Source organism: Dermacentor silvarum, chromosome 1 (assembly GCF_013339745.2).
Source record: "Dermacentor silvarum isolate Dsil-2018 chromosome 1, BIME_Dsil_1.4, whole genome shotgun sequence".
In the NCBI taxonomy this organism is placed as follows: domain Eukaryota; kingdom Metazoa; phylum Arthropoda; class Arachnida; order Ixodida; family Ixodidae; genus Dermacentor; species Dermacentor silvarum.
This window is the reverse complement of record NC_051154.1, coordinates 182,824,175-182,851,629: the sequence shown is the minus strand read 5'-3', so window position 1 is coordinate 182,851,629 and position 27,455 is coordinate 182,824,175. Positions and strand designations below refer to the sequence as shown.

The 27,455-nt window shown below is 43.2% G+C and overlaps 1 protein-coding gene and 1 long non-coding RNA gene across 3 annotated transcripts in view; one reads left to right on the top strand and one right to left on the bottom strand.

Moving 5' to 3' along the window:
• Window positions 1-3,057: 3,057 nt before the first annotated feature.
• LOC125941307 (uncharacterized) lies at window positions 3,058-4,176 on the bottom strand. The gene is made up of 3 exons (XR_007464192.1): window positions 3,992-4,176; window positions 3,607-3,694; window positions 3,058-3,412 (listed from the first exon to the last, which is right to left on the bottom strand). It is a non-coding gene; the product is annotated as an uncharacterized LOC125941307 (long non-coding RNA).
• Window positions 4,177-6,810: 2,634 nt separating this feature from the next.
• LOC119436500 (zinc finger CCCH-type with G patch domain-containing protein-like) overlaps window positions 6,811-27,455 on the top strand; it is a 41,132-nt gene continuing 20,487 nt past the window's right edge. The window contains exons 1-8 of one of the 2 annotated variants that reach the window (XM_037703363.2): window positions 6,811-7,318; window positions 7,377-7,482; window positions 7,547-7,641; window positions 9,440-9,661; window positions 11,718-12,206; window positions 13,245-13,288; window positions 16,943-17,007; window positions 25,360-25,545. In XM_037703363.2, coding sequence (XP_037559291.1) covers window positions 7,262-7,318; window positions 7,377-7,482; window positions 7,547-7,641; window positions 9,440-9,661; window positions 11,718-12,206; window positions 13,245-13,288; window positions 16,943-17,007; window positions 25,360-25,545 — 1,264 coding nt within the window. In that variant the 5' untranslated portion in view covers window positions 6,811-7,261. The remainder of the gene's footprint in view (window positions 7,319-7,376; window positions 7,483-7,546; window positions 7,642-9,439; window positions 9,662-11,717; window positions 12,207-13,244; window positions 13,289-16,942; window positions 17,008-25,359; window positions 25,546-27,455) is intronic. The other variant, XM_049658192.1, reaches the window with a different exon arrangement.

Sequence of the window (27,455 nt, the reverse complement as noted above, 5' to 3'; positions counted from 1 at the left end):
AAATATAAAGAAGTCAAAGCGCGCGCTATCATCGTCCAATCAGAGATAAAGGAGAGAGCGAAGCGGCGTTGATCAAAGGATGGCGGTACTTTTCTTATACAGGGACTTTAGCCACGCGCTCCGGTGTTTCCTTTAACTGTGAACCGCTCTCTACGTCACGAACACGCGTTACTCCGAGGTGAAAGTCGCAGACAATCCCTCTCCTCTTGCTCCTAACTCCTTTCCAAGTCAGGATTTCTTTTTCGCGCATGCGCACTGGTTCCTGCGGAGGGCCCTCCTGGGCACGGACGGACGTTTTGCCTAGGAATATACAGCTTCGCTGTAAAACATGTAGAGTATACCTGATAAAATCAAGCAGGCTCGGTGACTATTGGCACCACCCCGTTTCAGAAGGAATGCCATTAAATCATCATCATCATCAGTTTCTCTCCGGCATGAGCGACTGCACACGGTGACGTTCTTGCTCGGACTCATGGTCCTGCGACGTACAGGTTCTCCGCTTTTGCACGGTCCCGCTTTCGCTGTCTGTGTTCACGTTATCTGTATTCACATTGCTGCTGTCGACGCCTCCGCTTTGTTATCTTTCTTTCTCCGGCGTGAACGCGCTACGCCGCACCCCTGTCTTTTCCATGTAACGGTAAGAGGCAACCGATGACACCCCGAGGGGGCAGGCGCGAAGGCGCTCGCGCGGACATGGACGTTCTTGACAGAAGGGACGTCCCCTCGTTCGTTCGCCGCCGCCGACGGGACGAGTAAGGCCCTACGGAAAACTTAGCTACGCTTGTGAGCGAGCTAGCTTTACTTCTACAATGCTACTACCACTGGTACTTGCGAAAAATTCTTTTGAAGAATGCCGGTAGCCACATTTTCTTGCGACAGGGCCATCACCCTGTCAGCGAGGGGTGATGCAGAAATCTGAGGTGGGGGTCAGGACATCCGGACATCCCCCCTGGATTCGCGCCTGAGCACTGCATGCACACATCGATCGGTGCTTCATGCATATCGCGACGCACCCAGTCTCTTAATTCGCTTGCACGACAAGCTTTGGCATGTGAACTCTTGTACATTGAGTGCAGCTCCATGAACCACAAGACATGACATTTTGGCCGCGCTTTCAACTGATCGAAAAGCGCAGGCGATCGCTCTCTAAACAAAGAAACGCAGCCTTACGCTCTCTCCTTCCAAATTAACGCTACAAAAGATAGCCTCTAATAGCATCAATGATACATGCAATTTACGAGTAAATGTGGACGTCCGTATAGGAGGTGAAAATCCGCAGGCTGGAAATGTCCATTTTTCGCGAACAAGCAGCGCAGCGCCATCGAAACCGTGCAAAGCTGCGCCGACCAAGCAGCCATGCACTGAACGTCTCTTCCCGCCAAAAGCTCCACCGAAAGGCCACCATCTACGCGCCTGCCTTTTGCCGGTTACTCCCCGTGAATGCTGCCTGAACCGACTGCCACAGACAGTTGAGGCGACCTCCTTCTCTATTCTCTCGCTCCCTAATCCCGTCCCCCCAAGTCGGAAGTCGACGCCGACTAGGCGGGGACTTCTGGCGCCGACTAGGCGGAAGGCGGCGGCATCCTATATGATCGGTCAGCAGCGTCAGAACAGCGTGAAGCCGACGTCTCTGGCCAGCCAAAACTTTCGGCCTCGGCATTGTGCAGCCCTACGCATCCGGGCCAGCATCCGTGACCAAGCCAGCGCCGACGGGGTCGGCAACATAAGTCGGCCTTTTTACGGCCCAAGCTCTCCAAGCCGATATGATCGGCTCCCAGCGACCTGCCGAGCACCACCCGATGGTCGGCCCTCGGCCAATTTTGCTTGGGTGTATATGTATATCTTGTCCCCATACAATAATCGTAATCTGTCTTGCTGCGAGCCCGGTTTTTCCTAGTCACGAAAGGCTTGTGCGTTATCAGAGTGACACAGCATTCTCGGTAGGAAAGTAGCGAGCGCTGAGTTTTCAAGAAAGGAAACACAAGCAAGGCAGATGACGATTATTGTTTGGGGACCAGATATATCCCACGAAACACACAAGCAGCTATTTGATGTCTAAAAGATGTCTTGAACGGATAATTCAAAAGTCTAATAGCTGTCCTGGTCAATACATTTTCTAGCCGTGGACGTCTACAGGTACTTCAGTAAGCCGTGCTAACGTTACGCTAAAAGTTGGCTAATAAACATCTCGACAAGAACAACTTTAAGAATTGTATTAGACGTTCCCAGAAGTCTGTAACAATGGCTTCGGAAGCGTTATGCAGGCTTTTATAAAGCATCTTGACAAGAACAAGTTAGGAACTTTATTAGACGTTCCCAGAATTCTGTTATAGATTATAGCAGAATTCTGGGGACGTCTAGCAAAATTCTTAATTAAGCTATAAAAGCCTGCGTATTGTTTAAGTCATAAAGCATAATGGCTTCAGGAACAATATGCAGGCTTTTATAGCTGTCTTTAAAGCAGCATTTATAGATTGTCATCCTACAGTGACGTGGTAAGCAAAATTAATGGCCACTTCACCATACCATGCATCCGTATGCTAGCTTCATAGTAGATATGTTACTATATAGAACTGAAAAATAAATTGAAGCATTACATTATATTATTTATAATAACTTGCATTAAATGTTTTAACATATATCAAATGTGCATAACAACACGCAGAAAAAAATACAACCTGACCTTGTGAGAAAGCGGCTTTATTGACTATTATATAAATTAAAGGACATGCAGAATGATTTTACAAAATTTTTAAATACAGTAGAAAAGGTGACCACATAAAATAAGACGCAGCTGCAGTAACCACAGCAATCCAGGTCCCTTCCCTCTTGGATACCGCTGGCTGCCCACAGAAGTTTGCTCTGTAATACAACAGTGAAGAAAAAAAAGTGAACAAAAAGTTTGTAAACTATATATCAACACCACACTTGTCAGTAAACAGCAAGCAATTTCAACAGCAATACAATTATAGTTAAGCTCTGGCTTACCATGACTAACAGAAACGGCAGCCAGGCAGCCACATGGTGCCAAATAAGAAATAACAATGCACAAAAGAGGTGCATAGAAATCAAAAGAAGCCACTTAACAGAACAGTCAAGCCTTGCATGCTCCTACAGGTTTACCTTAAGATTAATTAGGTGTGCATGAAACTGTGCGAAACAAACACCGTTTGGCCGCTGTTCATCTGTTTGCAGAACATATGCCCTACAGCAACATCAACAAATTTGTAGCAGCATACACATGGTCAAATGCCAAAAGTATGGAAACAATGCAGAGATTGTGCACGCACATAAACAAAGCGACCAAATAAGCATACATTCAGGCTCTGGCTTGCAACCATGCGACTTACCTTGACTAGACAAAAACAATGGAAGCCAGCAGGCCTTGTGGTTCCGTGAAAGAGTAAAATTGCTGCATAGGAAATAAAAGGAGACAGTTAACAAAACAGTCAACGTCTGGCTTGCAAGCATGCGACTTACCTTGACTAGACAAAAACAATGGAAGCCAGCAGGCCTTGTGGTTCCGTGCGAGTAAAATGACTACATAGGAAATAAAAAGAGACAGTCAACAAAACAGTCAATCCTAGCATGTTTCTATATGTTTACCTTAAGTTTGATTGATGAGCACACAACTGTTGAAAAATATGGCTGCTTAGCCACCATTGAACTCTTTATTTCCGTTCCAACATGTGCCCTACAGCAAGATAAAAAACAAATTTATAACAGCATACAAACCTTGACAACGACATATGGGTGAAAAGAATGTAAGAAAATTACAATTCATGACCTGCTTCACACTTCAAAAGATGCTGAGCAGTCTGTAAAGTTGCAGCCCTGATGTTTATTTTACGTGTAATTATGCGGATTAATTTTTAATTGCACAAAATCTTCATAAGACTATTGAAAATATCTGCCCTGGACAGACAAAAGATGCACGGGCCCGCAAAAACAAAAGTGGCGTGCAAGTTGTAGCAGGTAAACGTATACGTACCGTAAGGAACTGCACCGTATCTGCAGGCGCTGGTCAAGGCTTGAACGTAACCAAAAGAGCCACGACCGGTGCACACGCTATGGAGACTCGATAGAACTTGGGAAGAGAACCATGAGCACCGGCAAGCGAACGCTTGCGAGCCATGAGCACGGCCCCTTGAATCGCTCGCGGTTAAAGCCCCTGGAAGCTCTACTCGCGGTTAGGGAGCCTTCATGCAAGCGCTGGTTAAAATCCCTATATAAGTACCGCCATCTACTCTTTCGGAAACTCCGCCGCCTCCTCTCCTAAAGCGCTTGCTTTTTTCTTTACTTTTTGCTTGCGAAAGTCAAGTCGACGGTGGCGCACCTAGAAAGTCCACGTTGAAGAGTTGAAGCTTTCAGGCCGGGCGCGCGCCGCCGCCGCCGCCGGCGACTGCGGCTGCGCAGAGGACTTTCAACATGGCTCTGAAGCGGAAAAAAATAAAATATAAAGAAGTGAAAAGCACGCGCTATCATCGTCCAATCGGAGATACAGGAGAGAGAGAAGTGGCGTTTATCAAAGGATGGCGGTACTTTTCTTATATAGGGATTTTAGCGGATGGATGGATGGATGGATGGATGGATGGATGGATGAGGCTACTGTAATGAGGCTGAACCCTTTAAACCGGTGATGATGATGATGATGATGTATTGGCATCCCCTTTGAAACGGGGCGGCGACAAATAGTCACCTAGTCACCGGGCGGTGGCACTTCAGTGCCACCGCCCGTAAAATCCCTATATAAGAAAAGTACCGCCATCTACTCTTTCCTTCGCTGCCTCCTCTCCTACAGCTCTTGCTTTTTCTTTACTTTTTGCTTGCGAAAGCCAAGTCGACGGTGGCGCACCTAGAAAGTCCACGTTGAAGCTTTCAGGCCGGGCGCGCGCCGCCGCCGCCACCGGCGACTGCGGCTGCGCAGAGGACTTTCAACATGGCTCTGATGCGGAAAAAAAGAAAATATAAAGAAGTGAAAAGCGCGCGCTATCATCGTCCAATAGGAGATACAGGATAACACAGGAGAGAGCGAAGCGGCATTTGTCAAAGGATGGCGGTACTTTTCTTATATATAGGGACTTTAACCGCCCGGTAAGCGCTGGTTAAGTTACTGTATATGCGCCCTACGGACCTTTGGTAGCATATACAGTAACTCTAGCGCTGGTTAGCGCTGGTAACTTCAGCGCGCCCCCTGGTGCGGTCAGATCTGTCGCGCGCGGCCAGAGATGTCGGCGACGACAGCAATTCCGGCTTCACCGCTTGTTCACGCAAAGGGAAAGGGAGGCACGGCTCTGATAAGGACGCTGAACGGGCACGCACGTGTGCACCCGGCCATTTTCTTTTTTTTTTCTAAACTTTGACTGTCGTGACAGACCACGGTGTGGTATATCTTACACCGTGGTATCTTACATATCTGACACGGTGTAATGTGACAGACTCACCCGTATCACGCATCGCGCCGTGGCACGGGTGAGTTTTGCTGGCCGCGCGGCAAACACGTTGTCGACGCGGCAATCGGAAAAGAATCAAAGACAATAACCCCGCAGGATTTTTCTGCTTATTTACCCAAAGGGAGAAAGGAACGAAAGGCTATAGGATGCGACGTTAATTGATTGCATATGGCTTGTTAAAGTCGCACGGAATGTAACGCTGCACGCGCATTTTAAATCGTTTTCGCTTTCACGGCGCACACCGCACATGTCGCACATTTTCTGCCAAAAACATCTAAATAAGTTCTTGAGTTAGACGCTCTCAAGATGTTAACCAATGTATACTCCGGTGACGCCAGATGTGGGATGTTACCACAGCTGAAACACAATAGCATATTTGATTAACCGTACTTCCTGCTACATACTATTTCCAAGAACATCTGTTTAACGTCCTCGCGTAGACCAAGACGTCTTTAGCCGTTTGAAGCCGTTCCGAGAAGTTTTTAAGACGTGGGTACGACCCAAAGGGTGTAAACTTCTTTTAGAGTGACGAAAACGGAGGCGATGGGTGCATTCCGGGGTGTCGTACGCAGAAAAAAGAAAGGGTCAACCAAATGTCGAGCTAAACAAAATGAGGTTCATCTAATTGTGCGTGAAATACGATACTAATAAGATACGAAATGAGCGAATAGTGAACATGCAAAAGAGAAACAGACAAAATAGATATAATCCACATTTAATCATCGAATCATTTGAACCTCCTTGTCGTCTTCAGCGCGTAGACACTGATCTTGATACCAGCTCAAAATTTAAAAAGAGAGAGAGAGAGAGAGAGAGAAAGCGCACATCGATATCCAATCGCAATAAAATGTGGGATCTTCAATTCCGTAAATGAGATAGGCAGGCGTTGCCCCTGCATGTTGAATTGTAGGACGTGCATCCATGGCATATGCATTGGCGTCGAGTCGCCACCGAATGTTTTCTTGTAGAAGAGGAAGCAGAAGCGCGTGATTCCCTTAATGTCATGCACTGTCGCAGAATTCCATTTTTTTTTTATGGCATAACACAGGAATTAAGCGCGTCGTAAAATAACGCGACACGCCCATATTTTAGGTGGCGTATGTGCAGATAACCAGCTGAAAAAGTATGCGCATTCGCCATAATGGGTATAACCAAGGCGTTGGTATAAGTATAACCATGGATATAACGACCTTTCACAGAGGTACAGTACACTGTAACAGAGGTAAGTCGTCCGCTTTAAAGTGTTCGGTTTCGCAACCCTGGATAAAGGAAAGAAACGTTGTGGTTACCACGACCTACTGTACGTATTTGAGTAGGTCGTGGTGGTTACGAGGCAAGTATTCTCACTCCGTGGCATTGTCCATTATTTCCAATGAGAGTCGCGTGCATATATACGCATGGACGCGTGACAAGTTTACGCATTTTACGTTACTTTTTGTGGTATTCACAACTGTGAAGACAAAGTGCCGCACTTGCAGCAGCTGTGATACTAGCTCTAGCTGTGATATGGCTCGTGCAGGTTCATACGATGTCTGAACTTCAATTCTTTTTTTATATATTGTTAAAATAAGTGTGTGCACCACCGCACAAATAGTTGCTTATTTAGCACGCAGCTGCTTCTAGTCTGAAAACATTGTGGGGGAGAAAAAAAAAAAGAAAAAAAAAATTGACGAGAAAGGTTTGCCGTGTTCCGTGGTTCTTTCTATGGTTCCGTTTCATGGTTTTGCTTGAGATGCGAGCGATTTGCATGTTTAGCTTTTACGTCAGTAGTAATATTAATGTGTAAAGCGCTCACTGCAATCTAAGACATGGATACCGGGGACGAAAAAACTCTGCATGAATCCCTAAAGCAATACGAGCAGCAAGTAAGTGTGTGTAATTTGTTTTTTTGATAATTTTCTAAAGAGTCGCCATTCATTACAGCTTGAAGCGGTCGAACTCGCTCTTGCGTCTAGCACTGTTGAATCTCAGGCTGCTGACTTATTGGAATTAAAACAAAACTTGGAAGAAGTCATTAGCCTTACCAAAGGTAAGTGTGACGAACTGCTAGCCGTCGGAAAGCGGATTGTGAAATTCTCGTCTGCCTCTTTTAGCGACGCTGCGTGGTGTGGTAGATGAAGACTCATCCACACATCAGGGGCAAGTTCACGATGGCACTGACATCGACGAGGAGTTTGCAAGGTTTCAGGTAAGCACTTCCATTTAATCCACCACAGCGTACGAGAGGCTAGTCTCGAAACGTGACCACCATTTTAACGTGGCGTCTATAACGGATCGCGGACGGCCGTGTTTCGAGACGCGCGTTGTTGGTTATGCGAGCACTACGAAAAGCTTTGACGGAAGCTTTTGACTTACGTGACTTCAGTGCAGTCCAACCCGCCTATATCGAACTGCAGGATATAGGGATATTTGTATCATATATACAGTATTCCAACCCCTCTATTACAAGGTTTTGTTATTCGTTACAGACAGGTTCGTTCTGAAATAATAGCACGATGGATAAACGCGATAGTGGCAGCTATTAATTGCGGCAGCTCAATTGCTGTTTCTAGAAAATGTGATCAGCTCCCGCCTTTAGAAGAAAAATGTACGTTGTGCCACAAATTTATGAGAAAAACGATGTTTGAATATCGAATCAAATATAGAATATTTTCTTACTTCCAAATGAAGCGTAGTATTAAAGTTGATAAAGCGTAGTATTTAGTTAGAAAAAAGGCTTTATGTTATCATGCATGTAATGCTGTTCACAACTGGATGTACGGTTAACTAAGGAGCTTGTAAACGAGAAACAACCAAAAGGTGATCCAATCGGTGTGCCTTGAAAATGACAGCAATAAAACTAAAAAGTATCAAGTCACTAGATGTACGTAGAGTGTTGTGTTCATTGTTGAGCCAAGTGTACTACTGCAGCATTGCACATTGGTTTAAAAGAATGCAAACATGGTGATATGTGCTAAATAATAAATTACTTTCCTGAATTGAGACAATAAATTCTGAAAGTTGGTAAAGGTGAGGGTGAGGCATTTTGTAATGTTATTTCTTATCCTTGTTGCATGACTAGAAATTATTAAGCAGACATTATCTGCTACATGTGTTTGCTCAAGAACTGGTGCCCCTGTGTGACAAGAGGCTGCCCCAACAGCAGAATCATTCACAGCAGTCACTTGCGTTCAATCTTTCCCTCTTTATACTCCAGCAAGTGCTGTTACCAGATATTCAAAGAGAAACAAATAATATTCGACATTATTGAATAGTGTATTTTCAAATTGAATATGAATCGAATAACCTGGACTATTCAGTTCATATTTAAAATCTTAAAATATTGACACACCCTTAATGGTAAAAGAAAAAAATTACCCTAGAAATGACTAATTTATACTTTTTCGTCACATAGCTTACAGGGTGGCTTTGTTATATAGTTTTTTGTTTTTTTTTTCTTTCTTGTAATGCATTAAGGTATGAATGCCTTTTTTTTAGCTTGTAGTGATGGACAGTAGAGGTTTGTGAAGTTATTTCTTATGTGTATGATTGTGTGAATTTTGCTCGTGAAGCAGGAGCTGGAGCTCATTCACAAAGATTTAAAAATGAAAAAAAGAAATAAGGTTTCCGTCTTGCTAAGCATTACAGCTCAGACAAATGGAAGTTGGCAATTGTTTACCCCCCCTCCCCCCACTTTTTTTTCCCTTCGGCAGTGCAGATTTAGTGTTCATTTAGTATGTCTGCCATATAATTCATTCAGTATATCTGCCATGTAATAGAGTTCAATATAAGGTGTATGTGCTACATTGATAGTGTTCCTAGAGTTGCAGTGGTCTAATATAGGGTATACTGTAGTTAAAACCAAAAAGAAAAGCGATAAAGTTTGCTGTGCTGGACAGAGTGTTGTGTTTCACCCTCCACATAGTTCATCCTAGCTTACCACAGGGAGAAGAAAAAGCATGTTTGACAAGAGGGTATCACCAAATGTCTTTTCTTATTTTGTATAGGCAGAAATGGCAAGCCTTGGGGCTTCACCAGAACCCCAAGATCAAGCAGCCACTGCTGCTGAGGACCATTCTAAGGAGCTTGCAGAACTTGTGGATCACCTAGAAGGCTCTAAAGTGCAGGCACCATTTTCCAAAGACTGGGGACAGATGTCATACCACAGTGCCATTGTTCTCTCCGTTAATGCTTCTGACATCACTCATGTTGATGATATCAAAGTCAACGTGAGTACATTATTGTATGTTTGTATTTATTGTATATTAGCTTGCATTTATCTTGAAAACAAACTGTAGACTGTTATCTTCTTGTCATGTTGATACTGACTGAGAGCCTTGTTAAACTCACCACAGTCCCTGAATTTTCTTTTTTTATTAATCAGCAAACTTCCCCTGAAGTTTCATATAGAGGGGAAGTTTCATATACAGGCAGAAACTATCACAAGTCTTCACTGACAGAAGGCCACAAGCAATCATTCATTGAAACATTTCTTAGAAACGGGTGGAAAAATATTGTCGTTGCTGAGTAAACTTTTCAGCGACTTTTGAGATAAATAACTGCATTTTGTAATGTCATTTATGTACGCATTTCCTTGTTTTGAGCAACAATACTTCAGTTTTTGGAAGCTGTGAGAGCTGCACAACTTTGTAGGTTAATTTTCAATATTCCTTTAAGGATGCTTGCAACATGAAAACAAGGTAATCAGGCAAGGTTGCCAACCTTTTTTGAGTATGTCGCTACACTGAGACAAAGAAGCCGTAAAATTTTTGTTAAATTTTGCTGCCACATTACTAAAATTGTTGCTGTTTGCTAGTGCTTTGAAATGCTATAGTGCGGGCAGACATGGAGTAACATATCTATCGAAATGTTTGACATTTGTCTAGTGTCCATGTAGGTAAGGAATTAACAGTGAAATTGTCAGCAGGTTGTGGTGGGGCTTTTACTTCACGAATATATTTATAAGACAACGGAGGATGGCAGCTCAAATTCTGAATTTGTTTGTAGATTGTAAGGGTTAGAGAAATCCATGGAGCATGCACCATTCTAAAGAACATGCTTAACCAGGTTTTCCTAGCACAAAACTGCACTTGGTTGACATTGTCTGTAAATTTTCTAGTGTTCAACGATCGTGAAAGGAGAAATCGATTCTATGACACATGCTTGGTCATGTTGCTAACACAGCGATAACAATTACGTGACCTTTATACAGGTCAAATACTTTGTTGCCACCCTTTGGTCCACCTGAGAGCTCCATGCAGTAATAATTTGTCTGAAATCTGAGAAACTGGAGCGGTGCATTTATATTTGCGTGAACAAGCTCAACAGCTTCGACATGTACGCATTTCTACAGTTGATCTGTCTTATTATTCACTTGCTGCATTCTAAATTTCATCATAAAGGTTGCAATAAATTTTCGTAACTTAATATACTGCCATGCTTGCAAATGTCCACCAGTGAAACTGATTTAGTGAAACTGCCACAGCAGCAGCGTTAAGACCCATTCTAATAGGTTCTGCGAACTAAAAAAAAAAAAAGTTCATTTTGTGAGCACAATATGAAGCCTGTTTTCTGTGATGCAATTAACTGCTCAGTAGGGCCTCCATGAGTAGAGACCATTGTTGCTTCACCATGATGGATTGGTGGCACGGCACCCACTTGATGCATACCCAATTTCGGCTGCCTAATTGTAGCGTTTGAATGATGTTTGTTCTAGAAAGCGCACAGCGGCCACATTTCAATGGGAATGAAATACAAAAATGCTTTAATACTTAGGTTTAGGTGCACATAAAGGAATCCCCGCAGGTCAAAATTAATCTGGAGCCCTCTACTACGGTGCACAGATGATCATTTGTGCATTTGGCAGTAGAATGTTACTTTGCAGCAGAGTTGTCCCAGCTGAATATTTATTACAAGTGTTTTTCCCTAGACATTTCAAGATCGGTATTTGAGTTTGGAGGCAGTTGGTTATCTGTTGAATATAGCAGAAATTTGAACTCCTCATTTCATTTACATTTTAAAGTTATGTTATTTCTGGCATGATGGTCCTAAGAAGTATTGCTTTAGCGTGTCTATGGGAAAAGAGTAATAATTAGCATGGCTGTGTTCTGCACAAGTTGAATCATATTTTTACGTCATAATGGTGCTCCCATCATTGCCTCAAACTTCAGAGTTATGCTGTTTTATTGCTGTTCCTTGCGACATTGACTTTTATTATCACCTTTGTTCAACACAAACCTTCATTCCTCACTTTGTGTCAGTGTCGCTCTTTTTCGACCATTGCAGGTTATGTTCACCCACCCTACTGTGTCAGCCATGAAGCCATGTTCATTCTTCCTAGAAGGTCGCTGCAAGTTTAGCCAGGAACGATGTCGCTTCTCTCATGGCCATGCTGTTGCGCTGTCTGAGCTGCGTGAATATTCTGAGCCCAGCTTCAGCACTTTCAAACCTGGCTCACCGTGTCTTGTGAAGAGCGGCATAGATGGCCTGTGGCAGCTGGCTGCCTTGGAGTCCATTGGTGAACGGCAAGACGAGGTCATGGTCTGTCTTTCCCACTCTGGGAAAACAGTGTCCATTGGAGTTGAGGATGTCTTTCCCTTGGAAGACAATAGAGGAGTGGAAAGCTCAGACTCTGATTGTGATTCTCAGCCAGCTGCTGATGCTGTGTCAATCACTGGTGGCTGCGAGGATGAGCAGGAGGGTGTGCCCATTGTTGCTTGGTCTCCAAGTACCGCATCTGGTTTGCCTCTAGGAGCTTGGGAGAAGCACACAAAGGTATTAGGCTTCACTTGCTCCAGTATATTCTACATTTGCAGTGGCAGTGGGGGATATCTCAAGGCTCTATAACATATACACATGTACAGTCTGTGTAAAATAAAAGCGAAAAGGAAAATTAAATTCAGTACAGAAAAATCTGCATGTTGTGCTTAATGTACGAGTCATACTGGTATGGCTGGTTTTGGTTTAATATTTTCTTTGCTGGGGAAACTGATCTGTTTGTTCACATGCATAAGCAATATTTTTCTAGTTTGTTTGTGTTTGTGCTTGAATTGTCCTGTTTTTCATTTGCCACTGACTGTATATAAATGTCCACCAAAGGGACAAGGGAAAGTGACCGCTGCAACTCAAATTAGTAAAGGGTGCATGGTATGCAGCAGGTTGCGGGTTCAGATACTATTGGTGTGTTGTTATTTCACTAAGGGAGAATTTCCAAACAATACACAAACATCATTGCTGTAACAAAAAAGAAAGTTTTTTTCGTAAGTGGGGCATGGGAGGGGGCATCCTCGTACTATGCAAGCTATAACTGTCTTGCTGAAGGCAGATACCTGAACTATTCTTCCAGCTGGAGAAGCCATCAGCAGTTGGTGTTCCCAAGTGAGCTCCCTCCCAAAGACTGACCAAGCCTAATGGTGTTTAGATTCAATAATGAGGACTGTGACAAAAAGAATTCAGTTTGAGATGGCCTTTGCATTAACCCATTCGGCCTAGTCAAAATGCATGAAACCTAAGCTGAAATGTGCCGGACAACTCGAAAGCTGCCCTCCTGGCATATTATCTTTCAGTTTCTTGCCTTTTTGCTTTATCGTGAATAGGGTACGACGAAAAAGACAGACAGAAGCAATGCTCCCCTGCTGTTATAACACTTCAATTCCTTGAAGCTTTCCTTGGCATTACTGACTATATTGGGTTTTTTGGTAGTTACTTCTTCCCATAAACTCCCTTTTTCCCCCCTATTATTGTTGCATATTGCTCCTGCATGCAGCCTACTCGGTTTTGGTAGATCCTTGAATTCGTATTGCTTTGTTTCAGGGTATTGGTTCCAAGCTGATGGAGAAAATGGGCTATGTTTGGGGGTAAGTTGACATAAGTGTTTTTTTTTTGGCTTCTGTTGTACTATTCCCTTTTCTTTTTTTTTTTTTTTTTTCACGTATGGTGTGAAATGGGTGCATGTTGAAACAGTGCCTGGTACATGGAGCTGTTGGGATTAATCCTTTCAGTGTCAATTTTTTTATTGCAGATTTAAAATATGCAGAGTGACCTACTTCAATAAAAGATTTACCGCAATTTTTTAGAGCAACCATAAAGTGCAAAACATTTTCCATTGGTAAACATGGATTGTTTATTCATGAAAACAATGGGCTGGCATAAATATACTTACAATAAGAATAAAAAAAACAGTAAATTATGCTATAATCGATACTGTATTTTTGCAGGTATAACCCACCACAGTATAACCTGCACCCCCAATCACAGCAGCTCGGGGGAAAACAAAAAACACTCGTATAATTCTTGGAAATAACTGCATACAACAGGGTTCAAATCTTTGAAAGAACAGTCTCCATTTGCGGATGTTCGACTCGTGTATCTTCGGCTAGCGGCTCTGTTCCCCATTCTTCAGTGATGCTGACAAAGCTGGATTCACACTCCGGATGTTATCGCGGACGAATCAGTCACGTGAATGTGACGTGAATCGGATTCGCAGTTAGCATTCACACGACAGCAAATGACAGCACGGACGGAGCAGTCCTTGCATGGGCAACGGCAATGGAGCAAATGCGACCAAGCTGAAAATCCCGGCGGTGATTTAGCACACCGCTGTATCGCGAAGTGCTTTGCGCAGACTGAGGGAGCGCCTCGAGAACAGGTGACTTACTAGTTTGCCGCCGCTGCGTGCGCTATTTGCCAACTACTAAACGCAAAATGGCGATCCGTAAAGAGGAGGAGAATGGGCGACTGTAAAAGAGGGAAGAAGGAAGCTTCAACATGCAGGGGTAGGGAGATGGGGGGGGGGGGGGGGTTTCTAAAAGATAACGAAACTTTCAATGGCGGAGAACCTTGCCTTCATGGCAGCCTTCATGGCTGCTTCATGGCAGTGCCGCGCTTACGTGAAGCCGCACTTTAAGGCAAAATTCACATATAACCTGCACCCCGACTTTACTGTTAGTTTTTTTTTTTTTCTTGGTGCGGGTTATGCATGCAAAGATATAGTATATTCTGATTCGGCACTTGGGCAGTAGTCGGCAACTAAGGAATCGTCACTCAACTCATTTGCAGAAAAGCACACACGTCCATAGTGTAATCGAACTGTGTATGTGAGTGCACGCAAGAAAACTCTATGGTTGTGCACCTGTCGGAGAAACCAAGAGAGTCAGAAACTTGCAGTAATCCTTCATCCCATTGCCAATCAGGGGCAATAAATTTTCACGAGTCTCAAGGAAGAAAACGCAGGCATGGCAGCGTCGTTTGTAAATGGCGGCATCCTTTGCATATACCCGTGCCTGCCTGTGAACAGATGTAATCGCACCCCTGTGAGCAATAAACGAGCGAGCATGTAGCGGTGACCCTTTGAGAGATTAAAAACCAGATAGACATCAGTTTTTGCGAGTGCAACAAACAGAAACAGCCCGTGAGATGAAACCAAAACTAACTGCTATGCGCAAGTGATCGCAAACGTGTTGGCATAAAGAAGCTGTGGAATTGAAACCGTAAGACTATGGAGTGAAAAATAAAATTTCTTGTATCCGCACATGGTGGCAGCACTTTCTGGGCAGTTTGCAAACATACAGATGGCGTTGTAAATATTCAGCATCGACCATTTAGGACTTGTTCGCGGCGCCGTATATTTATTTCTTTGATCCTCTTGGGGTTAAGCATGCAAGGTTGGGTTGGGCTTTTATTTATGCCATAAAAGATAGGCAGTGTCCAAAAATAAATTGCATACAGTTTCGCCCCAAGTTTGAATCAATGACTCCACTATCTAGTGCAATATTGTCCGTAGTAAAACTTTTGTTTTGCAACATTCCATTTCCAGTAAATATTTGCAGTGGTGTTTGAACACGATGCCCATTGCTTGTGGAGTGTCATAATATACTCCCATGTCACATTAGAACCATTATTGTATTCTGTCTAGTCTCATAATGGAGGCGTCATATCTTAAGGTGGATCCCTTTTCTGCAATCTCTCACCTGCAGCTTTGTGCTGTTTCAACTATGTTTTGAACCACTTGTGCTGCTTCCTTTTCTTTTTCCTTTGGAAATGTGGCATAGGAAGGAGTGCTTGCTTTTTGTGTAGCAGTAATGGAATGAATTGTGGCATAACGTTTTCTGACAATGACAATTAAAGCTGCAGCACACACAGCCATAGACAGAAATGAGCAGACAAGATGCTGTGCTATGTCTTACCTACTCCTTTCTGTCTAGGACTCTGTGCTCTGAAGCTTTAACATGTATCAGGAAATAGCCCAGATCCTTATCACAATACCAGTATCACTGCATCTGTTATATTTAAGGTGTGCTTGGTAAATGTGAATGCTTCAACCTTCTCAGGTTTGTACACTGGGGTAGCTATGTTCACCTTACCTTATATGAATTCTAATATGTACCATTTTACAAGACTTATGAGGTATTCAGTTTTCCATATATGGACTGTTGTCTAAAATTAATATGGTACCAAAGAAAAGTAAAAGTGACAAAAGAAAGTGATAGGCAGTCGCAGTTGCGATCTCTCTACATTATCTTTTTGAGCAGCCAATCTCGTTTCTTTTTTAACCAGAAGTTAGTTTTTTCTGCACACTTTGTAGTAACACACCTTATACTAAACGGGGGAAAAAGAACTCCGGAAGTTTTATCTATTACATTGTAAAAAATAAGCTGTACAAGATATTTTATCCTTTTATTCAATTTGCAGTTGGTTCCAGTTGTTGAGTATACTTTGGGATCATTGCCTGAAAATGAGGACATTGTTCACACTTTGTTCAGAATTCCAATAAAAATGAGCATATCTGTCCTGCTTTCATGATAATTGAACTTGTGTGGGCCGAACAAAAAGCTTTCTGTAAATCGCAGTGTGCAACACTGTTCTAGCAATCTGGTTTAGATCCCCGTTTCTCGCATCACAGGAACAGCATGTTAGTGCCAGGAACAGCTGGGCACTTAAATGGCGAACTGTTTTATCATGTTTATGCCCACTTGGTAAACATATATAATGTGTTTCCTTAATTTGAACATTTCAGTTGCAGCACTAAAATTGTAATGCAAAGGTTTTTTTTGGTCACGGGGGCTCAAGTAACACCTTGTAGCACCATGAGGAGTTGTAGAAAGGATTATTTTGAGCAGGAAGAAAGACAAAAGAAAGGACACGGTGGTTAACCAGTCGAGCAGAAAGCCTGCACTACAAAGCCATCACTATCAAAGCCAACAACCATGGCAGATGACATGGTTGTCATCAGTCAATAATGATACTGTTGAGAAAGGAAAATAATTGCATTATGCTGAAATTTTAGTAATTTATATTAAAGGAAAACAAAAACTTAACACTAGCAGTGTAGCAAACAAACGTTCTTTCTATTTTGTATTTCATTTGTGGACTATTTGTTAAATGCTGCAATATTGTATTATTCCAGCCATATAGCTGTTTTTTGTTGCTGTAAGAAATCCAGCAAGCATAAAGGGTTTGCCTTTTCATTTCATTTTTCTTATCTAATAGTTGCATCCTTTTTGCTTTATCAGGCAAGGACTTGGCATCAGGGGAAATGGTAGAACTGAGCCGGTTGAGGCTGTTGTGCTACCTGCTGGTAAGATGCAACTTACTTACTTTTTTCTGACATAGAAAGCATTGTAACACTTACCAGCACCGAAATATTATTACTCCCATGTGAGGACTCTAATGCAGAGTAACTTGCAGGCAGTATCATGAGTTTTCTGCCTGGAAAAATCAGCAGCCTTGAGTAGTACTGTCAACCCTGTGTGCAGCATAAGTGAAGAGCAGTTACAATTATTTGAGGCCCTCTTGTGCTTTGAAATATTTGTCGTCAGAGTCAGCCCCACGCTCTTCTCATTGAATAACAAGGAACACTGCTTGCTCTGTTGATGTGATGTGTGGTGGCAGCATGATAATGCTGGCATGTACTGGAAAGACTGGAGTGAGACAAACAGGGGAAAGACAGCATGGACAAGCATTTCGTTGCATTGTCTCATGTCCTTTTTGTCTTGGCTGGCTTGCACTAGAGCTTGCATATGTAGTTTATTTCGCATGAACATATACAAGGTGTCCCACGTAACTTGCACCAAACTTTAAAAATATGCAAATGCCACTTATCTGGAGAGAACCGAGGTAATGTTGTTTGCCATTGGCTGGAGATAAATTATTTTTTGCATTCTGCCTAATTACATAATTAGTCTTAATTAATTAACTTCTTAAATATTATAATTTGATGAAAAGTGTCAATGAGAAAATTGTAGAGCAACATGAAAAACTCGCGATACGGATTTCTGATATTAAATACATGCTACATAAAAGTGTTATTCCATGCGTGAAAGAAGCCCGCGAATACACTCAAAATTGCCGTACGACTGGCCGCTCGAGGCACATTGCGTGTATTCGCGGGCTTCTTTCATGCTGTACCTGTGCCTGTAAACCTCACTGGCGATTGCGAGTGAGGTCTATGGACTAGACTGATGGCCTGAGTAGTAGGACGTCGCTGTAGTAAGAGTCTATGGGAGGGGACTGTGGGCCGTTGTGTAAAAAAAAAAAAAATCTCCTGTCGACCATTCATGAAAAGCAACTTGAAAAGCCGTATTTCACATGTGCATGCTGCGCACATTGACCAGCATCTTGGCTTGGCTGCAGTTGGGAAGCCAATGTGCCAATCCTGTGTGATCACACCGATTGCACAGTTGCATATTAGCAACGGTGCAAGGCCTGTGTGCTATTGTTGTTCCTGTGCCGCGAATTGGCATGGCAAGCCGCCGCAGAGCCATCAAAATCTGACATTTGTTGGCCTGCCGGAGGCATCACGATTGTGTTTCTTTGACACATACCTGATCATAATTTTTTAGACAATATTAGTGGGTATGCTTTTAATGAATATTAGATATAACGAAGGTATTTTTATATCGGATGCAAATTCATTATAACAAGGTTCGACTGTACTTGGACGCAAGCATGGCCTTAGCCAATTAGCTGCCTCAGTTTGTGTTGTCGTTTACTGCTCTTCCAAAAAAGCAGATATATGCAGTTGAACCTCGATATAACAAACACATATTTAGTGAATTAACAAATACAATGAAACAAATAAAAAAGAATTTCTCGGCGATATTAGAGTGTAACAAATATATGCTTATAACGAATATTGGATATAATGACTGTATTTTAGTGTTACATAAGTCTTTGTGATAACGAGGTTCGATTGCATTACCACATCCTATGTGACGACATGCCAGTACAGTGACTCGAGTTTTCATTCTATAACTCTGCAAGGTTTTTTTACAGTGTTGTTTTTACTTAGATTCTGCAGCAAGATTGTATTTCTTGTTCCACTTTGTTCGGTTTGTCACAACTTTTAGTTACCAGCAGGCAGCGAAACTAGTTCATGTATCTCCAGTAACTCACTTCTCCAATTCTGAGGAGCAGATGCTACTATGGTCTTTCTTTTTTTTCTGATCGAATGAGGCAAGCAAACATGCCAAGTGTTTTATTGAATGATGCGTGTGACAAATTGTGAGCTGGCTGCTCAACCCATGCAAAAAAAAAAAAAAAGCGGCGGTAATTGCAATATCTTTAAAAATTCTTCGAGCAAGAACTTGGCTCACTTTATATGTGGTTGTTATGAAGCTGTTAACAGACTGGGAAAGCTCTTGACTACACACTGGCTGCAGCTTCTAGCAGATTAGAGTTGTGAGGCAGTAACAGGCATGGGTGAGGGAACAGGTGGCAGTGCACCCATGTGCCATTCTTACCAGCTGAGTCAACACTCCTGTCTAAGTGCTCTGCAGGCCCACACATCTTAACCCTATACTGCATAGTGTATCATATATGATACCCATAGAATGACTGAATGACTACCTCTGGCATAATAGAATTATTACAAAGGAGATAACATATTTATCTGGAATCTGTGTCATGTCTAGAAATGACATTTATAGTAGCTGCAATTCTTGAAATAATTTTTAAATTATTTTTTTCTAGAAATATATATACTGGCAGGGCGTCATACAATGGGCAAAAAATTTGTCAACAAAGAGGTTATTTTCATAATTCTTACACTTGGAGAGTAGTGCAGAAAAAAAATAGGAATGGATTTGTTTGCTCTTTATTAGTCTACTGTTACATTTTGAATGAGCAAAACATTCTGGTGATTCCGTGAGGCAAGCATTAATTGCTCTATCATATATGATACAGCATGCAGTTATACCCCGGGGTGTTTTGTGGATGAGAGCAGAAATTAGTTGGGTTTTTTTTTGCGAGAAAACCAATTTGGTAAGAAAATATAATGTTTTTACACGCTATACTGTTCATTAGTGCCATTGTAGTGATGGATGTGTCAGATAATGAAAATGCCAGCTGCTTTTATGATAAACATTATGTGGGGCCAGCTATGTTCTAAGAGCAAAAGACGAGTAGCAACAAACAACGTTTGGAGGAACTGAAGGCATTCTTTCTGTTTGCGTCGAGCTTCTAAAACCTACGCAAAACAAAAGTCTATGTAAAACGAAATGCACTATTGGATCTGACTTAAATATTGACGCTTTAATTTAGTCAATCAAGGATGACGTCATCAAATATTTAATGTAATAAATCGAGCCGCAAGAAATACATTCCATTTATTCAGTTACCCTTAAGTACTGGTGGGGGCATTACATAGGCAGGAAACAATATTAAAATAACTACGTAATGGCAACATAAAGCAGAAAAAAGAAGGGAGATACAAGGCAATAACTCTAGTAAACACTGTAGCTCAAAATAAAGTAGGTGGTGAATACACCAAGGATGCAAACATAGCAATATAAGCTCTCGTACAAGGTATAGATAACATAAAACAGTGGAGCGAGAGTTACATTACCCAAATAACATGTTAAGGAGCACTGTAGTTTGCAGGCATACGGCACTAAACATACTGAAGCGAAGAGGGGCTCTGCGTTTTGAAACTGCAGGAAAGAAACAAATAACATTTTGCAAGTTTACAGAATCTAGAAGCATTAGAATCGGAAAGAAAACACTAAATACAAAAGCAGTAATATTCACAAGAATATGCTCTGTAAGTTGCTAATGAATGTATATTATGATTGATAAGACATGCAATATCTTCTGGGAGTTCATTCTAATGTCTGATAGCAACAAGAAGCGCTGAGCAAAAGAACTGGTTAGTCCGCGCGTACAGGGGACGTATTCCCGGACAATCACTTTTCGGCAATACTATCGCTCTCGCATGACGTAGTGCTCAACCAGCCAATCAGCTCATCCAGTTTTGCTCAGCCATCCAATAAGTGCACACTGAAAGGGACAGTCCGTGAATATGTCCCCAGGCTGCATGTTAAAGGAATGATCTAGTCGAGGAAATACGCGATGAGCCGGCGTGGTATAACGGGTGGCAAAGGATGAATGATGAACTGCAGTGCCTGATGCCTGTGATTTGCAATTTGCAGTTTGAATTTATTGCACCAAAGTTTCAAGTTTTTCAATGATTGTTATATTGCTTGCAGGTTTTCTTCGAATCAAACATCTTTCTGTTTATGAAATATTCCCGCAACTTGGCTTGACGTATCAGATATGATATATGACAATTTTCGCTCATAAAACCGCAACCATTCATTTTTGAAAATTGAAGTTTGTTTGGGCATGTCTGGCGTGAACAAAGCTTCACCTAATTTCTTTCAAAAAAAAAAAAAATGAATTCATGCAGTAAGGGGTTAAAGGGGCCCTCGAACACTTTTCTAGCCACCATCTTTCTGTTGCAAGTTCTGTAGACTGATGGTTGGAGATGCTTGTAGCGTAGGTCACAGCAGCGATATCGAAATATTTAATGTTTTAATCACGCAAACAAATCGCTACATTGCTGCCAACCACATCATCGCCCAGTGGTGCTCACCAGAACTAGCATCGATGTCACAACTCGCTGCTCTGTAATTGGTTAAAAAGTAAGTTGCAGATAACGTAATAAATTAAGAATTGATGATTTTAATTACAGCAAAGCTGGTAAGGGCTAGTTTCCCCAGGATCGTGTTCGCGTGTAGAGAAAAACTATCATCAGCATTTCAGCTCCATGTGCGTGGCGGTTTCCCGGCAGTTGTGCCTTAGCACACGTGTCGAAACGAATGACTAATATGACTGATAGGTCATGAAATCAATAACATCACATGCTCGTCAGTTACGTCACGATTAACCCTTTATTGACAAGTGTTGCCTACGAGCAACGTAACATGAAAAAAATTTTCTTGCCACGAAGTTTTGGTATTGAGTACGAAGTTTGTGGCTAAAGGTCTTCTGCCAACACTGAATGACAGGCTGTGAGCGTCATTTGCTGCTATAGGGTAGGAACAGAGGACGAGAAGAAAAACGTTTGCCACGTGACTCGGTTTCTTTTCAAATCACCATCAGGAGAAGTAGACCGATGTAAGATGTCCGGCAGCAGGAGTGTCACAGACGTTATGTAAAGCAAGCGAAATGTACCCCTATGGTTCACATATGACTGTGAGCTGTCTACAAATTCCAAACGAAGCCATAGGTGGCTTGGGGTGAAGCCCACTCCCAGTTTTCTGCCTGGTGTTACCCTCTATTGCTGAAAAAGTGCCTGCAAAATATTTTTTCTTTTAATTGGTTATGCTTATTCTCGAAGTGTTTTGCACATTTAAATAGCAAATACGTTTTTTTTTGGGGGGGGGGGGGGTATTTATATATGTTGTCATTAAAGGGTTAACAATAATAAAATCGCCTGTGGTGCATACCCACATTGAATATGCGAGTATGAGCCAGGGACAGGAAGGAAGAAAGGAAGGCACAGGAGGGTGGGTGAGTGGGTAAATGGGCGGGCGGGTGTAAAGAAATCATGTGTGCCTCGCACCCATGTTGGATACATGGGTATGAGCCACTGAGAGTAGGAGAGATTTCACAGGATCCTGACGCTGCCATGCAGTGTGCTGAGACTATGAACGCTGTGGCTCATATGCTATTCTATGACGATGGGGCGGACTTGGCGCAGCAAACGCACTACTTGACCATCGCACCGGACGAAAACAAGATGCCGGTGTCCTTGCTCTTTGACGAACATGCTGAAGATGCTCAATATAATCAGTAGTGAGAATATATAAATTCATTATAGCAATATTCACTGCAGCAGACACACCATGGTCACATCTTTGCCATGTTCACAGCCATGCTTCACAGCCGCGCCAGCTTCAACCATGTTCACAGTAGTGGAAGGGCAATTTTTTTTGTTTGCTGTAATCTCTATATTAAGGCAAACAGATACTGCCATAAAAATCACTGCAACCACAAAAATAGGTAGGAGCACTGCCCCTTCTTTTGCCTCTGGTATGGTGCCATTACTCTGGCCTCTGAGAACAAAAGCTTCTCTTCTCGCTTTTGTTTGTTCTTGAGCAGCCTTGTCACCTTGCTGCCTCGTTTTGCACATTGTTCTCGTGGTGCAGGTTTTTCACCTCGGTGTATCGTTGCTGCACCCTTTTTGTTTGTGGTGTTGCGCTGAACTGAAGAAAACAAACGTTGCACAGTACTAGGTTGTTCAATCAGTGTCGTCAGCACACTGGAATAACCGGAATCTGCGAAAATAGAACATGTGGGCAACCGCGGAGTGCGAACTTCCGCTACTGTGGGCGCTTCGGGATCTTACCACTGACAGCGAGGGGTTACGTCAGTGTGAGAGAGAAATGGGGACAGAAGGCTGCACAAAATTGAGTGTAGGGCATGCATTTTTTATTCCTTGTATTTTGATATTTCTCATCTGAAAACCTTCAAAATCTGTAAACTTAACTGCGTACCCCTATCGCTGCCATTCTTATTGCATTTATCCCTCCAACCGTCAGTCTGTGCAACCCACGACTGAAAAACAGTGGCTTGAAAAGTGTTCGAGGGCCCCTTTAAATTGAAGATGACCATTTAGGCAACACATGTCATTGCGGTATGAAAAATTTCATGATTGTGTAACACAGAGGGCTGAATTTGAATACTATACTAAAAGCATGTGGCTGTGATTCATATTCTAGAATTCTAGGAATTGAGAATTCATCTTTGCAGTGCAGACTGAAGTTCAAAGTTATGCATCATAAGTTTAACTAATTACTATTTACAGTTAAACCTGCTTATAACGAACCTCCATATAACGAATTCCTGGATATAACGAAGTTTTTCTATTCCCCGCCGTTACTCCATAGAAGCGCATGCATTTGAGACCTCTACGTAATGAAGTGGCAGCGGGAGACCCCCTCGAAATAAAGGATTTTTCCCTGCCAACAACCTAGCGATTTCGCCCCAAATTTTGTCATTTTTGCGCGAGCAGCAACCGGAAGCACCTTCTCCGCCGCGACGGAATGCGAAGTGAGCGCACGTGTGCGTGCATGCGAGAGGCAGGCCTGCATCCCTCGACCCGGCGATCTTGCCGCCACGGGATGCTGCTGCTTGCTGCAGCTGGCCTAGCCCGCCAAGCCGGCACTCTCCTTTTCTATTTGATGTTGCCGACGCGCTGGCAGACGTCGTGACACATCACACTCGATGAGCATGGACACGCGCTGTCAAACGCTGCAGAAGCAAGCGAAGGGACCTTCGCGCTGTTGTCTATCGCTTCAACGCAAACTGAGCGCCGAGAACACAAAGCACGCACAAAGCTACGAGCCGCCGACGCACCTAGCACCTACCCTGCCTAGAGTGCCCCAACGCAGATCGCTTTCAAGATACGGCCCGCGCGACCTGCCGCGCAGTACGCAGTTGATGCCAGAGCACAGTACAACACCACCCGCTATCCCTCCCCCCCTCGAGCGCAACAGAAGGCGCGCTTTCTCCCTGCTTTTCTTTCTTGCGCGCGCGAGATTTAGACGCCGTCGTCGACTACCCTCGCACGTTTTCACTTGCACATACAGCATCAGGCGCGCGGCGACTGCGTTATCGCCCTTGGACTTTATACGGAACATATATGAGGCAAAACCAATTTCAGGGCCACAACTGCATCATAGACACCATCTTTAGATAGCAAATACGAATCTCAAGGGCCATACTTTTGCTGGCGGAAACCCAAAATACGTCATAGTTGTCGCCCCCGGCACTTTGGGCGGCCAATGCCATCGCCAAGCCACATCGCCAAGCCACCAAGCCAAGCGACATGAAAAGTCAAAATGGCCGCTCGGGCCGGCGCGGGGTGGCAGTTAGCAACGTATGATGCGGGAACGGTCCCACAGTTGCGACGCAACAGCGGGGTTACCAATGCATTGGGTTCTATGGGAATTGTGCCGGGACCGGCCGGAAACGACGTAACAGCTGGGAAAACGCAGCGCGCAGGAACGTAACAGTGGGGTTCTACTGTAACACTACGACGCTATGACGCCATCGTGACGCTCACTCTTTGTTTCCGATGCCTCGCACTTGTGCGAAATGACACGCGTCCATGCATCCAGTACCTGTTGTGACATTCCAAGGATGAGTGCTTCGACGAAAACGGGTGCGCGGTACAATTGAGGGTGCGTTAGAATTGAGTAAATACGGTAAGCATTTCTTTTTCGAATTTTTGTGCCGAACCTGCATGTAACGAAATCCTCTTTATAACGAAGTTTTTGGGGAATTTGTCAATTTCGTTATATCCAGGTTTAACTGTATTATATATATTTTATATCCCTAGTTTCTATCTACTTGGTGAAATAATGCATAAACATAGATTGCATAGCTTTCTAGGGGATGTTTCTGGGGGATGTTCATAGCTTTCTAAGGGATGTTCCGAGTCTGAGCTTCGAATCATTTTGTTGATGCTTATTTATTGAGTACTGTGGACTGAATTCACTGCCTTGACGTTTTATTCAGTGCACAGTGGAAGTTGAAACAGCTTCATCTCCTTCTGCCAGCCTCATTGTATTCAATGGGCATTAATGAGAAAGGAGGCACAGCTGCACTGAAGTAATTGTTTTGTTTTTGTCATGTTATGTTCCAGGAAAGTCACTAGACAAATGCATGGAACTGAAGGAACTGGGCATGACATCCGATTCAGCCAAAGTGCAAAGAAAAATGCTGCTTAAAATGAAGAGAGAGGAAGAGAAGATTGAAAGGCGGTACCACAAGGCAGCGCAATCTGAATCTGTATTTGACTTTTTAAATGGTCAGATATTCTCAAAAAAAGGTGAGTACACTTATTTGAGCCTAATCAAAGACGTGCTTCATTTCTAGATAGCATATTTTTGACGGAGGCCTTGGAAAGGCCTCATACCCTTATTTTTGTATTTGCACACACACATATATATATATTTTTTCGTGATGTCTGGTATAAAAGTGTATCTTGCCTCGACGAAAAAAAAAAGGGCAGAGGTCAGGGGCTCAATTTTTGTGTTTGAAAGTGATAGGTGGTGTCTGCTTTGGATTCAGGATCATAAATATGGTACCGTAGCTTCCTTTTTGTTCTATGCAGTGTGCTTCACTGCAAAACAATTCAGCAGAGGAAGCTCAACTTTAAACCATTTTGCGTTAAAGGAATAATTGAGATCATTTGTAAGTGCTCTTCCTCACACACTCGTACTGCAGAGTGGCACACAAATAGTGATACTGCAAATAGCTCACAGAGAGAGAGATTGTGGTTGTGAAGAGGAAGAAAATAGCGTCTCTTCCTCTTCACAACCACAATCTGCAGTATGAGTGTGTGAGGAAGAGCACTTAAGGGGGGACGTGGCGTTGAATACCAACTTTCTTATTTCTTTGTGGATTTTTATGAAAATTGGCCGACTTATCAGCAACGTTTTTGTAATACTACTGTATAAAATTCATAAAGATATCTTTAGAACATTTTTATGTACAATATTTTTCTCCTTCTGGCCTTGTTCCAGGCCTGAATCAATTATAAAATATGATAGAACACTTGTTCGAAGCACTGTGCATTCTACGATAAATGGTTGAGGTCGTGACATACTTATTGTTTTTATTCGCTGTGCAATTTTTTTTAGTTCTCATTTTTTATGAGGTGACTGTACCACATGCATTTATGCTGTGTGCAAGTAGTCGAATCGTTAATTGTAGTAAAGTAAAACTGCAAAAGCAAGAGTGTCATGCCCTGGACAGTACATCCAGGAATACAGAGAAAAAAACGGAACTGAAATAGACCTAGTGGTCACGAAGAAATCAGTGGAACAAGCAAAGCAGGAAGCAAGAAAAGTCGTTTTGAGAAAAAGGCTTTCAAACTGAAACTCAGCCTTCAGATGTTTCTAAAATGTTTTATGATGCAACCCTCTATGTGAGACATCCATTATTGACCAGAAATCGGTCTAGACTGTTGCCCCTTTGCCAATACAGCTTGTACAGCTCTCACATTTACATAGAAAATTTTGCGACCTTCTTTTCGCGGTGATGACCACTCCTTTGCGACACCGCCGCAAGACGCGCACGTCAGTATCATTTGCGCTGCTAATCCATGTCTTGTTCCCAGCTGAACTGAAAGTCCCGGTTGGGAACACTGCTGGCACTAGGATTTTTCTCGCGAGAAGCGAGTTCAGGGCCGTCATTTGAACGATAAGAAACTCCCCCGCTTCTTCCGTACTGGCAAACGCCTCGCCTTCACCCGTCAGTCCCCATTTTCCGCGCGGTCGCAGGCACCGAACTTTGTTTTGCTTGCACTTTCACGGCGACCTCTCGGGATGCTTCGACCGATGCAAAATGCGGCTCCAGGCATGCCTGAACGGTGTCGCCCGTACTTGTGGACGGCGTAGCAACATCGTGCGAAGTGCCGAAACGAGAACCGGAAACATCCGAGGCGCGATCGCTGTATGCATCTGACGATGTGGAACGCGGCACACGACAAGCTCAACGCACCGGTGCCACTGCTACTTGCACGAGATGTTTCGCCCGCGTATGAAGTGCCAAAGAGTGACTCCTCAACATCGTCGACACAAGTAGGCATTCCGCCCGCATGTAAAGTGCTCGGCGGCGGCTCCTGCACGGCACCATTGGCACGCGTACGCATCCTGCCCGCGTGTGGAGTCCTCGGCTAAGCGTCTGTGACTTCTGTGCTGTGCTGCACAGTACTGCCAGGCAACCTTGAAGCAG